Here is a 12,874-nt window from a genome sequence, read left to right on the forward strand (position 1 = left end):
CCCACCAGCCAACAGTAAAAAGCCTTTGCCACATGGCAGAGTGCTCTCCATCCCCTTGGGTGCCCCATGAACTTGCTTCTCTCATCAACACCTATCCATGGACAACTGCCAGGAAGGATCGGTCCCTCAGTGTTGCTGTTTGCCTACATTCGCCTGCCTGGGAAGTACTGTGATTTCTGTACGTTCATTTGTTCATTTGTCATTGAAATACGATCAGACAGCAGAGCCTGGAGATTGCTGTTGCTTCATCAGCAATGAATAGATTTTCTCCGGCTGCTGATTTTGCCAGCCCAGTGGCCCTTCAGAAATCGACTCTCACCCACTTTCTGCTGCACAAGGACCAAAGAAACAAAAAGGCCAAAGTGCACAGTTGCTTCCCACCTACCATCACTGCATCTCTACTCTGTAAGCTCTGAGTTTCCTGCTGCCCTTTTTCAAGCACTTGGTTTTGTACAATTAGCACTGTAGCTTTGTAAATGTCAGCTAATGTACAGACAGGAACAGCCAAGCATTCACAAGGACTCTAAGGAAGCAGCTGGACCCAAAGCCATACCATCACTCAGCAAGTGCAGGGAGGAGGGTGGCTTCTAGAACACAAGGCTGCTCACTCCAGAGGAACTACTGCATCCGCTAGTCTAGCAAACAGCCACACTTACTGTCAGGGCATCCTCGAACTCACACTCATAGCAAAGAGGCAGAAAACATGTGTTATTAATTTGAGGTCACAATCTGTATACCTGTTCAACGCAGTGTTACTGAGTGGACTGTGGCTTGAGAGAGAGGGAGCATGTGTGATCTAGCCAGAGGAGGAAGCCATGTGTGATCTGGGACCTGGATGGAAGGGCAAATGACATTCAGAATGTCAAGTGCATTCACTCAACAAGTCATGTGAACTGACTGGAGATGCTAAGAGGGATAAGAAGGGCCTCCTTCCAGGAGTCAGGTGGTAGCGCAGCGAGTTAAGCCCAGGTGGTGCAAAGCACAAGGACCAGTGTAAGGATCCTGATTCAAGCCCCCGGCTCCCCACCTGCAAGGGAGTTGCTTCACAGGCAGTGAAGAAGGTCTTCAGGTGTCTATCTTTCTCTCCACCTCTCTGTCTTCCCCTCCTCCCTCCATTTCTCTCTGTCCTAGCTAACAATGACAATAACAATAATCTAACAACAACAATAATAACTACAACAACAATGAAAAACAACAAGAGCAACAAAAAGGGAAAATAAATAAATAAATAAATATAAAATAAGAAGGGCCCCCTTCCAACAGGCCTGCTTTTTCTCTTTTGTTTCAACATCTATCTCTGTTCAGTTGTCCTTAGGGTAGTGACTGTCAAGTGTTTTGCTGTGTCTAGAACTTCCTGTGGCCCTGAGGATCTGGGAGCAGTTCCTTTGCTTTGTGACCAGGACTGGAAGCATGTGATAAGCACCTTACCCTACCCACTATTCTCAAACACACTATATGGCTAGGTAGAAACCAGGGAAATATTCTAGGTAGAGTGGATGGACAAATCCCTTGATCTTGTCCAAATGCCAGGGAAACTTGGGGGAAGTCCCTCTGTCCTTGATCTGAAGTCAAGCAGAGACCTTATCACCTGGGAGACAGACAGTGGACAAAGAAATAGATGACTCAGTTCAACAGACTAAAGAGCAAAGCTTGAAATAAAGGATGCTCCTATTTTTATGTATAGACCCTAGAATGAATTGTGAGCTGTCATACAGGCTAGCTCTGGGGGTCCTAGGACAGCCCCACTGAGAGTCTGGGTTCTTCTCGCAACTCAATGTACATTTTCTTATGGTTAAAGAAGGGGCTTAGAAGGATCAACTTGGTGTCCAGACACCTACAGGTAGGCACTACTCCTGCTCACCTGGAGTTCCCCAAGTACCAAAAGTCAGTCTGTATTGTTGTCTAGACCCTCATCTCAGGCAGGGGGCTTGACCCATGGTCACAATATGGTGAACCAGAGCTCAGTGGGTCAAGCAAAGTGAGCACCGTGGACACTGGGAGGTGTGAATCAGATTGGCTTTCTTTAAAAAAAAAACTTTATTTAAAATATTTATTATTTTTTAATTTGATAGGACAGAGATAAAATTATAACAAAGGGGTTACAGAGAGGGAGAGAGAGACTTGTATCACTGCTTCACTACTTATGAGGGCTCCCCCCCACACACACACACAGGTAGAGACTGATGGATTGAACCTGGGTCCCTGTGTCTAGATTGGGTTTCAAATACAGGTCTGGGGGCAGCAAGGCTGAGAATTCTCTAAAGTACTGGCACTGATCCTTAAAGGCACTTCAGAAACGTCCCTGAGTCCTCAGTGTGGTCACTGTGTGTAGGACTTAAAGAGACAGGAGGGCACAGTCTCTGGAAGCTACTCTAGGAGGGTGAGCATCCACAGGTGGTCTCACCTTTAGGGGAGGTTGATGCCCTCATATCACTCAAGTCACCCGAAGTGAGAGCTGTGCAAGTCTGCATTGCCAAACCCAGCCCAATACCTCTTCAGGAGGTCACCATGACTGTGCCACCTAATTGTGTCCAACTATTGTGTCAAGAGCTGGATTTGTTCCACTGTGAGGGCCCTGGGATGGGAGGAAGTCTGCCTTAGAAATGCCAAGTTGTAGCTCTTTGCACCAGGCTCTGACTATAGAGAAAAAGAAGGTTCTGAGTGGCATCTGGGGGACTGGACAGATTGGTTTAGAGAAATAAAGGCTGTACTCTCTGGACCTCTCAGTTTATATGTGTGCAGTGAGCCAGGCCCTGGGCCACACAGGGTGTTGGGGGTAGGGGGTGGGCTCTGATGGTCAGATCTTCCCAGAAGAACAGCTTTCTGCCAGCCTTGTACTTTCTCAGAACACGCAGAAGGAAGAGTTAACAGATTGGCCATAGCCTGAAGGAGGAAAGTTTAATTGCATTTTTATCTCTTAAAAAATTCCACCTTCATTGCCAAGGTATTCTTTCCTCCCATTGGCCTCCTCTTGGGCACCTCGATTTGTGATCTAAATTGAAGAAAATAATTAATGGGCCCAGAGAAAGGAAAAAGAGGGCACCACCCTGAAAAATCTAGAAAGAATCTGGAGGCTCCTGGCTCACTGGCCTGATTCTTCCTTTTGGAATCCTCATCCTGTTGTTTTGTTTTGTTTTGTTTTGTTTTCAGACAGGAATGGAGTCCTCCATTGAAAAGCAAGTGGAGAGATGACTGCTATACCCTGGGGAGCCAGATCCCTAGAACTCTGGGAGGGGTCACAGAGGAGTCTTAAACTTAGCACCTTGGGGGAGATAGGATGATGAGTGGATGGTGGAGAACAGGATGGTGGTTGTGGAGCATGGAACGGTAGGGGAAGAGGTTAGTGGGAGGTGAGGGTAAGGAACATGATGTGGGGGAAGGGGAGTGTGGTAAAAGAATGATGGATGGATGGAATGGTGGGTGGGTGGTGATTGGGGTAATGGGTGGTTGGGATGGTCGTTGTGTGGGATGGTGGATGAGCTGGTTTATGAACGGAATAGTGGATAGATAGATAAAATGGTACATGAGATAGAATGGTGGATGAAATAGTGGATGGGCTATCAGATAGATAGAATGGTACTTGGCATGGTGGTTGGATGGAATGGTGGATGGATGGACAGAATGGTAAGTGGGATGGTGGATGGATGGAATGGAGGGTGGTATGATGGGTGGATGGAATGATGGATGGATAGTGGGTGGATAGAATGATAGTGGGTAGATAGAATGGTAGATGGGTGGATAGAATGGTAGTGGGTGGATAAAATGGTAGATGGGTGGATAGAATGGTAGTGGGTGGACAGAATGGTAGATGGGGCAGGTGGGTGCTGGTCCTGCTATAAGGAAGCTCCATTACCTTTTCTGGGACCCTTGAGTGAGGATGGTTGGAATTATGGGTAGGATGTTGGGTGGGATGTTGGGTTTGGTATTGGCAGTTCCTGTGAAGAGGGCTCTGGATCTGGTGAGGTTGGCTTCACAGGTTTTCTGGGTCCACAGCTAGATCTTCAATTCCTTGCTGGGGTAACCTCTTTTGAAATACTCATGACCGTGAGTCCCACTGATCTCTGTATCTGTCTCTGTCTCTCTATCTCTCTCTTTCTCTCTGTCTCTTTGGAGAGTGGGATCCCATGCATGCAGGATATCAGCACTCTGAGGCTTTTTTCTCACTCAGAGACAGAGACAGGGAGAGACATTACAGCACCAGAGCTTCCCTGGTGCCATGGCACTTGCCAGGTGGTACTGTGGCTTGAATCTGGAACTCAGGACTCAGGCATGGCCAGGCATGTGCTTGACCCAGTGGTCTATCTTGATGGCCCCAATGTCTTACACAGCCCGGCTCCCAGCTTAATTGCCACCCCAGCTGCCAGGGCCACGGCTCACCTTGAACTCGTAGGACTCCTCAATGATGACCTCCAGCTTGGTGTGCTCCCCCAGGATGGGGCGCCCTAGCTCAGCGATGCGCCGCTCCTCCTCCTCCTTGCTGGTCAGGGGCTGCTTGTCGTCATACTCGTCTGTGGGGGGCAAGTGGGGAGAGTGAGCTGTGAGCTGGGCCCTGGGGATAGGGTGCAGGTGGGCACTGGTCCTGCTATGAGGAAGCTCCATTTCCCTTTCTGGGACCCCTGAGTGAGACTGGAAGGCTAGGGGGGAGTGAGGAGATAAGAAACATGAAGGCCTCCCACTAAGCCTTAGTCACAGGGCTTGAGGACAAGAGCTTTGCCTGCAGGCTGCACCTGTAATGCTTGTCCCCAGCTGTCCCCTGTGGTGTTGGTTCAGCTGGCCTTTGGTTCAGACCCCTCAATGGGGAAATTCAACAGAAAACATTAGTGTTCCCCAGGTGTTGGGGGATCTGGCAACAGAATATGTCCCAGGGTCAAATGCGCAATGGCAGGGACACCCCGTCACACCTGCCTGCCCCTTGTCAAGAGGCCTGTTGCAAGTCGAGGAGCACAGAGTGTATCTGTTTGGGTTTTATATACCAAGCATCAAAGCCAGCCAGAGGCCCAACAGGAAGGAGTGTGGAGCACACATTTTTTCTCAGAGGCCATTTTCAGACTTTGCTTTCTGATCCTTAAGGATTGTCTAGCCCCAAAGAGATGAAAATAAGTTGCCTTGGGAACAGCCAGAAGTGGGTGGGTTCTGTGGCCCAAAACAAAGGGAGCTAGAAGCTCGAGCCCTAGGGCTGGCACAGAGCTGAGGGGACTCAGGATAGCTCCACCATATTGGTGGTAGATAAAACTTAGGATGTGTGTGTGTGTATGGGGGGGGGGGGGCAGAGGCTTCTGGGGGGAGTCATTGTGACTGTCCAAGGGAGCACAATCACTTCCAGGGCCTCCAGGAAGCCCCACCTGCCCTAGGAGAGCCCAGCAGGTCCTAAGAAAATGTCACTAATGGACTAGAGAGCCAATTAATGGGGAGGAGGGGGACACAACAAACACAGCTGGCTCCTCTCTGCTCTTTGGGGAGGTGGTAGGATGAACTCCGGACTGCAGAGGCCCAGAGGGGAGGCTCAACTCCTACCCGCAGCCTGACCCTCTCCTCTAGGCCCAGGAGGCTGGGACAGGGAAGGGAAGATAAGGGTAGAGAGGGCCTTGGGGTCCTATGCAGGATGCTGGTAAAGGGAGGGGTGAGAGTGTGCTACAGACACCTACCACAGGGAGATGAGAAACTCTGCCCACATATCAACTACCAAAGAGTAAACCATTAACTCCCAATAAAATGAAAACAAATAAACAAAATGACTACTTCCCCTCTGAGTCTAGATGAATAGCCTTCCTTTGGGGAGCAAGGGTAAGGGGTCTGTGGTGTAGAAAGACTTTATACCAGAAACCCTTGTTTTTAGAACTTTTCATGCCAACTGCCTGCTGTGGGCATCTGCTATCTAGGACAACAGGAAAGGAGTGATTTGTGGCCTGAGCTAATTTTTTTTTTGCCTTTTGCATTTGGCTTTAGTTTCTGCAGAAGCCCAGCTCTTAGCCAGGGCAGGGAGGAGGGGTGGGGGTGGGGATTCCCTGTGATGCTTTCACACAGACAGTTCTGGGGCTGGGAGCTTACAGGGGGCAGACAGGCTGGAGACACTCTTGTCATCATATGTGTCAGGTTCCAAAGGTGACCAAAGGCCAGACTTGATGGACTGTCTCCATACTTTCTCTAGTGGGGATTATTTTTTTTAAAAAAGATATTACTTATTAGATAGAAACAGAGAAATTGAGAGGGGAGGGGGAGGGAGATAGGGAGGAAAGGAAGCAGGGAGGGAGGGAGGGAGGAGGAGAAAGAGAGAGAGAGAGAGAGAGAGAGAGAGAGAGAAAGAGAGAGAGAGAGAGAGAGAGAGAGATATTGGCATCTGTACCACTGCTTTACCTCTAGTGAAGCTTCTTCCTTGCAAGAGGGGAGTGGGAGCTTGAACCTAGTTCCTCAAGCACTGTAGCATGTGCACTCAACAGGGCATATCACCACCTGACCTCAAGCTAGTGAGGATTCTACAGTTCTTCCTAAGAAGAAATTTCAGAATCTGCCTCCTTGAGATTAGCAGGTGCACAGGAGCCAGCAGGGAGAGTTTAGTTGGGGTGGGGGACTTGGGGGTTGATAGTGTCTGCTGTGCTAAATTGGGGAGGGTAAGGCCCAGGGGACAGAAGTGCCTCATTAAGGCCTTAGCTGAGAGACATGGCATTTGATTCAATCAGCCTGCAAATCACTCCCATTTTATTTCCCTTTTACTGGCCCTTGAGTCCTGGATGCTATGGTCCGGAGTTTCAGAAAAATAGGTCACCTTAGCTCTTTTGTTCACATCCTCGGCTGAACATGGCTGTTTCAGATCAAGTGAGAATGACTTTTCCAGGAGAAGAGATATCACAACTGGGATTTTGGTTTGAATTGTGACATTTTGGTGGGGAGACTATGGACTGGGGCTATCTTTTTCTCTATTTATCCTTTTTTTAAAAAAGAAAATGAGATTCAGGACTTTGTAGATGGAAAGAGAGAGATTACAAAGGAAAGATAATGTGGTGGCTTTGTTTAATGCCACGTTGCACAAATAATTTGGAACATGGGAATAAATTAATGGCATGGCAGCAGAGAAACAGAAGCGAACAGTGAGGGAAAGGCCAGGCCTTGTCACACACCCCAGTGCTGATGGAGAAGAGATGCTTGGCTTGATGCTGCCCCATCTCCAACTAGCTCCTGACATTTGAGTTTCTCCTTTTTTAAGAATGAAGGAATGATTCTCAGGAGTGGAGTAGCTGAAATTAGCTAAAATTTAATGGCTTCCCCCCCATGCTAATTATCTTTCCATTCCATTATCTTATTTCTTATTTGTGAGTCTTCCACTTGTATGATAAAACTCTCTCTTTCTCTCTCCCAGAGCAGTGCTCAGCTCTGGTTTATGGTGGGACTGGGGATTGAACCTGGGACCCTGGAACTTCAGTCATGAAAGCCTTTTGCATCACCATTCTTCTATCTCCCAGGGCTCCTCCAAGTTCTCTTTGAAAAACAAATCTAGCTTTAAAAACATGAGGCAATTTGGGTTGTTTTACAGCCAAGAAACAATCACCCATATGTCATCAGCAAACACTGTAAAGGAGATGGGGAAGTGACTAAAATTTAGGAGATTCCTTCTGAACAGAGTCTATACTCACCTAACATAAGACACCATTCGGTCTTTACCTCTGATGTCCTAGCTCCAAATCCAACTGGAATTTCAGGCTGCACTTTTAACTCTGTAGGGTTAGTCTCCACCTTTTCCATTTAGTTAATGCTGCTCATCTTTTGAAGCCCATCTCCTCTGGCATGAGATATCCCCAGTTGGCATATTTCAGAATAACTACTCTAACATTGAAGTGATTCCTTCTTAGCCATTAAGTCTATTGCACAGGAGCAATCACAACAGACTACTTTTTTTTTAAGGGTTTACTTTAAAGAAAAAACTATGAGTATTTATTAGATAGAGACAGAGAGAAATTGAGAGGGAAGGGAGAGATAGGGAGAGAGATACAGAGAGACACCTGCAGCCCTGCTTCACTACTCTTGAAGCTTTCCCCCTGCAGGTGGGGAGCAGGGGCTTGAACCAGGGCCCTTGCAACCCGTAATGTGTGCACTTAACCAGGTGAGCCACCACCTGGCCCCCAGACAACTTCTTATTTTTAAATCTTCTTTGCAGGAAAAGATGTAGCTTGTATATTCATCAAGAGAGAACATAGCCCTTCAATCTCTGAGCTGTCAAGAAGCATGGAATGGGAGATGGGGATGGGGGGTGTGGAGGGTCCTCATGTCTCTGTGTGGGGACTCTCCTGCTAGGAAATCCCCTATTTGCAGTGTCTAGAAAGGCTGTTCATTCACTGCATGCCACCCTTCCTCCTACAAGGCAGCAGCATAGCTGACACTCTAGGATCTACTGCCCAGTGGATGAAGAGGCCATAGATGGGGAAGTTCTATAACAGCATAGGAGGCTGGGTGGGGGTGCACCTGGCTGAGTGCACGAGTTCATGTGCACAAGGACCCAGGTTCAAGCCCCCATTTCCCACCAAAAAGGGTATGGTTCAGGAGTAGTAAAGGAGGGCTGCAGGTGTCTTTCTCTTTTCCTCTAATCTGATAAATTAGCATCTAGGGTTCAGAATTTCAACACTGGCTAAAAGAAGAGCCAGGTCTGGTTTTTCAAGTGTCCTCTTTTTAGATAATTCTTATTAATTTGAGAAATCATTTAGCAGCATTTTCAACTGTCTATTAATCTTATGCTTGTTTCACTTTTAGCACCAGACCAAATGTAGACTTTTACCTAGTGCTGACATGCTGTGGCTTTAATTTTGCTTCTCAGTAAATGCAACCAATTCCCTCCCTCAGTATCTCTCTCCCTCTCCCTCCGCCTCCCCTTTTCCCTTCTCCTCTCCTTCTCCCCTCTCTCCATAGACATTTGTGCCTTGGGAACTCACCATATTTCATTGTGGAATGATAATAACGTTATGTGACAGCTTTGTCTTAGTCCACCAACCCAATGTGAAGATCAAAGGCCCAATGAACAGTCACTGTTTAAACCACAATCCCTTAATCAGGTGACACTAGTGACCTTCCCTTCTTCTGAGTAGCTGGTTTTGCACATAACACATGGCACAAGCCAATAGGCAACTAGAGTCTAGGCAGAGCAGATGACAGAGAAGCTGTCCCCAGCATTTCAAAGCGTTGTTGAAAGAGGTGAGAAGCTGACAGTAGGAATTCCTACTAGACAACATCCCAACCCACATGGCCTACTCTGGATGTACTTAAATGGAGTATCAAGGTTTATTAAAAAAAAAAAAAAACCAAAAACTGCAGAATTTGGAAAGAGGCAGAGTCCAGGATTGGGATGTCCATATTTTGTGTAGATTCTAGGCTGCTGGATGCTGGAGCTCTGCTGAGAGGGCAGAGATTTCTGGAGACCTCTCCTCCCCCTGGTGGTCCTCTCAGAGCCTAAGGAGATGCTCCTTTAATTCCCATGAGGAATCTTCTGCTGGGCTGGAGCCAGGATTGAGTACTATGATTACTGGAGGAGGGAGTGTGGGGTGGGAGGCTAAGGAAGACCCTGGAAACAGGAAGGGATGGGGATGGACCATGGGCGGTGATAGAGCTTGAACTCCCCTTTCCACATGGAGGACTCAGATCAAGGAGAGGGTGCCAGGCTGGAGATATCCAGAAGAAAGGAGAGTCCTCTAGTCACCCTGTCAACAGTCTCCTTTGGAGGTACACCACAGACGCACCCACTTGAGCATGCCCAGGTAGAAGGGCTCTTGAGGGCTGGAAGGGAAGACCCAGCTGGCTTCTCAAGACACCTCTTGGGAGGCAAGAGCCATGTTGGATAAACAAGAGCTGCAGGTGTCTGGAGTCTGTTGGCATCTGAGTGAAAGTCCCCCTCCACCCCCGTCCCCAAGTCAGCCTTCCTGCAGTTCTCTGCCTCTCCCTGCCCTTCACCATCCATGCCTTCTACCCTGGTTCTGTGGCTGACCTGCTGTGTTCCCAAAAACCAGAGAAGCCACAGCACTAATGAGTTGTGTCTTTTAGAAACAGGGAGCTAAGTTTTGTCACTTTAGTGTCTGGAGTCCTAAACATTCCTTGATGGCAGCTGACCCCGAGGGAGTGGATGGGTACCTGCGATGGTGATGACGGTGGAGGGGAGCGGACGATCTCTAGCATGAACTTTCCTGAAGACAGGCTGGCCTAGCGGAAGGACAGGTGGAAAGTCAGCAGGGAGGGCTGGTCTGGGTTTCGAGCAGAGTGTGGTGGGATCAGTGAGTGGCACATCACACACATCACAAGCAGTTTTAGTTTGGGGACCCAGTGGTCACAAGTTACCCCTTTCAGATGCTGTGGAAGTGACTCAGGGGCAAGGTGACTGCTCACGGAGGGGACAAGTGCTCTACCAGTGAAACCAGAACACCCACCCTCAGTTGGAATGGAAAAGCTTAATCTGTGCTGGAGGACTTTGCAAGGGGGTGCCACTGTATGAGTACAGGTTCCAGCTACCCAAACCTAGCTCAGCCAATGGTCAGTTCCTTTGCCATTGCTTCTTTCTCCCAAGATAAACTCAAGATGGACCCGGGAACCATGAAAACTGAGGTCGCTGCTCTGATTCCCAAATGACGTGTGTTGCCTACACTTGGGCAAAGCACTGGTCTCTGTAAGGGACTTGGTTTTGTCAAAGCTGAAATGAAGCTGAAGGTGCGGGGACTTCCTGATTCCCACCTGTGCACAGGGGTAACGAGGGTGCTTCCACTTGTCATAGTGCCCATAGCTTGAGTGTTTCACAAAGCTGTGTGCCTGACCTTGAGGGTGTCAAGGGAGCACCTGCTTCTGGCCTTGTAAAGCCCCTGCCAAGGACTCTCTACTAGTAGGAGGACTCCAGGGGACTCCAGCATATCTCTCTACTCTCCAAAATGAAGCAGGATGCTTCAGTTTATCAGGAATGCCCAAACTTATGAGCTCCACTTGTCCTACTCTGGGGTCCTCCCATTTTTCACTTGACTGAAACCCATCCTAATGGCATTGAGGAGACACAGCTGGGTTTGGGATTAAACGAGGTTAAGTGGGGAGGGGGGGGGAATGAAGTGGGTGGGAGGGAGGGAATGGCACAGAGCTGAGATGCCTTGGGGTTTCAAGTTGGGGGCCAGGTTCTGGGTCCTGAACGGGTGACTTGGGGGTAAACTGACTAATCTCATTTCTTCTCCTCTAAGCAGGAACTCAAAAAAGCTACTCGAGGACACTGGGGAATAAAAAAGACAGTGAGTGGTAAGTGCTTGCCACACTCCAGTGAGCTATAATGCAGAGGGCACAGCCAGGATTTATGTCTAAGAGTTGCGGGGGGGGGGGGGTGAGATCTTAGGGGTCTCTAAACAAATAAAGGTCCAGGAGAAAGCAGACCCAGTTTGCAAATTCCAAGGTCACCTCCAGCACTAAGTGCTCACCACTAATGGGTTCTCTCAAATATAGGCTTTGGGACTTGGGCCATAGAAATTTTTCAATTTCAATATATCAGGCTTAGAATTTAAATTTGAAGTTCTTGGGAGCTCACAGCCATTTTTCACTCTTTAGAACTAAATTTCAGAACTTGTCCCAAGAGTCAACCAAAGAGATTAGTAGATTCAGAGAAGAAGGGTCAAATACAATGAGAGAAGCAGGCCCATGTGGGCATGCTTAGTGTTCCAGAACATTCTTTTGTCCTAAGTGCTTCAATTTCAAACCTTGGGAGGAGGAAGTAACAATATTTTAGATTACTATTTTCAGCCCCAAGGGTCTGGGAGAGGGCTCACATGTTAAAGCAAATGTTTTCCTACATACAGGGACTCAGGTTTGAGACCTTGGACACTGTTATGCAAAGGGGAAGCTTTACAAGTCATGCAACAATGTGTTATCCTTTTTCTGTCTGTGTCTATTGCTCTCTGTCTCTCAACTTCTATATAAAAAAGACCAAAATAAAAACAAATAAACAAACAATCAAACAGAAATACTGAGAAGCATTCCTAATGAGCAGTGAGATCTTGTAAGTGAAAAACCCCAGTGAAATTCTGGCGGCAAAAAATAAAATAAAATAAAATAAAATAAAATAATTCAGCCTTAGAAGAAAGAAAGAAATTCATGGGATGCATAAAATAACAGAAGCAAAGTATTATGGGAAGGGCTTCTGCCATCTTGGATATAGGTATTTAAGGTCAGTCAGGTTGATACCATCTAGAACTTGTTAACAATTTCTGAGAGGAAGACCAGGATCTTATCCTTTTGTCCAATAGGAAATATCTTGAGAGCTTTGTTTGCAATAGACAAAAGCTGGGTAGCATTTTGAAAGAAGGGGCATGGACTGTTTGGACTGGTATTTCAGGTTTTTGGAGTTTTGGTGCTGGGATGATAAGGGGCTGTCTGTCCTCTATCCATGAGGAATCTCTTATGTCAGGACCCTGAGAAGGGGGCACTACAGAGTCCTGCATATCAACTCCTCTTTTTTTTTTTTTTCGCCACCAGGATTATCACTGGTGCCAGCATTACAAATCCACCACTCCTGGTAACCATTTTCCCCCTTTTATTTTTCTTTCTATATTATTTGATAAAAACAGAGAGAAATTGAGAGGGGGGATGGAGATAGGGAGTGAGAGATAAAGAAAGCTGCAGATTTGCTCCACTGCTCATGAAGCTTCCCCCCTGGAGATGAGGAGCAGGGTTTGAACCCTGGTCCTTGTGCGTGGTGATATGTGTGCTCAGCTGGGTGTGCCACCACCCAACCCCTCAACTTCCATTTCTAGGAAGCCAGCACATGTGTCTAACTAATTCTGGTATGCTCTGGAATAACTAGCAGGGCATACTGTACATAATCAGTGCTCCGTGGACATTTGTAAACTGACCAGTGTTCAGAAGTGAACATCTCCAA

The 12,874-nt window shown here is 47.5% G+C and overlaps 1 protein-coding gene across 1 annotated transcript in view; it reads right to left on the minus strand.

Annotated features, from left to right (window-relative positions):
• Positions 1-12,874, minus strand: part of SLC8A1 (solute carrier family 8 member A1) — a 245,174-nt gene that overhangs the window by 23,780 nt on the left and 208,520 nt on the right. Inside the window, exons 6-7 of the mRNA XM_060186932.1 lie at positions 10,108-10,176; positions 4,378-4,508 (exon numbers count right to left, since the gene is read on the minus strand). Coding sequence (XP_060042915.1) covers positions 4,378-4,508; positions 10,108-10,176 — 200 coding nt within the window. The remainder of the gene's footprint in view (positions 1-4,377; positions 4,509-10,107; positions 10,177-12,874) is intronic.

Source organism: Erinaceus europaeus, chromosome 3, assembly GCF_950295315.1.
Source record: "Erinaceus europaeus chromosome 3, mEriEur2.1, whole genome shotgun sequence".
In the NCBI taxonomy this organism is placed as follows: domain Eukaryota; kingdom Metazoa; phylum Chordata; class Mammalia; order Eulipotyphla; family Erinaceidae; genus Erinaceus; species Erinaceus europaeus.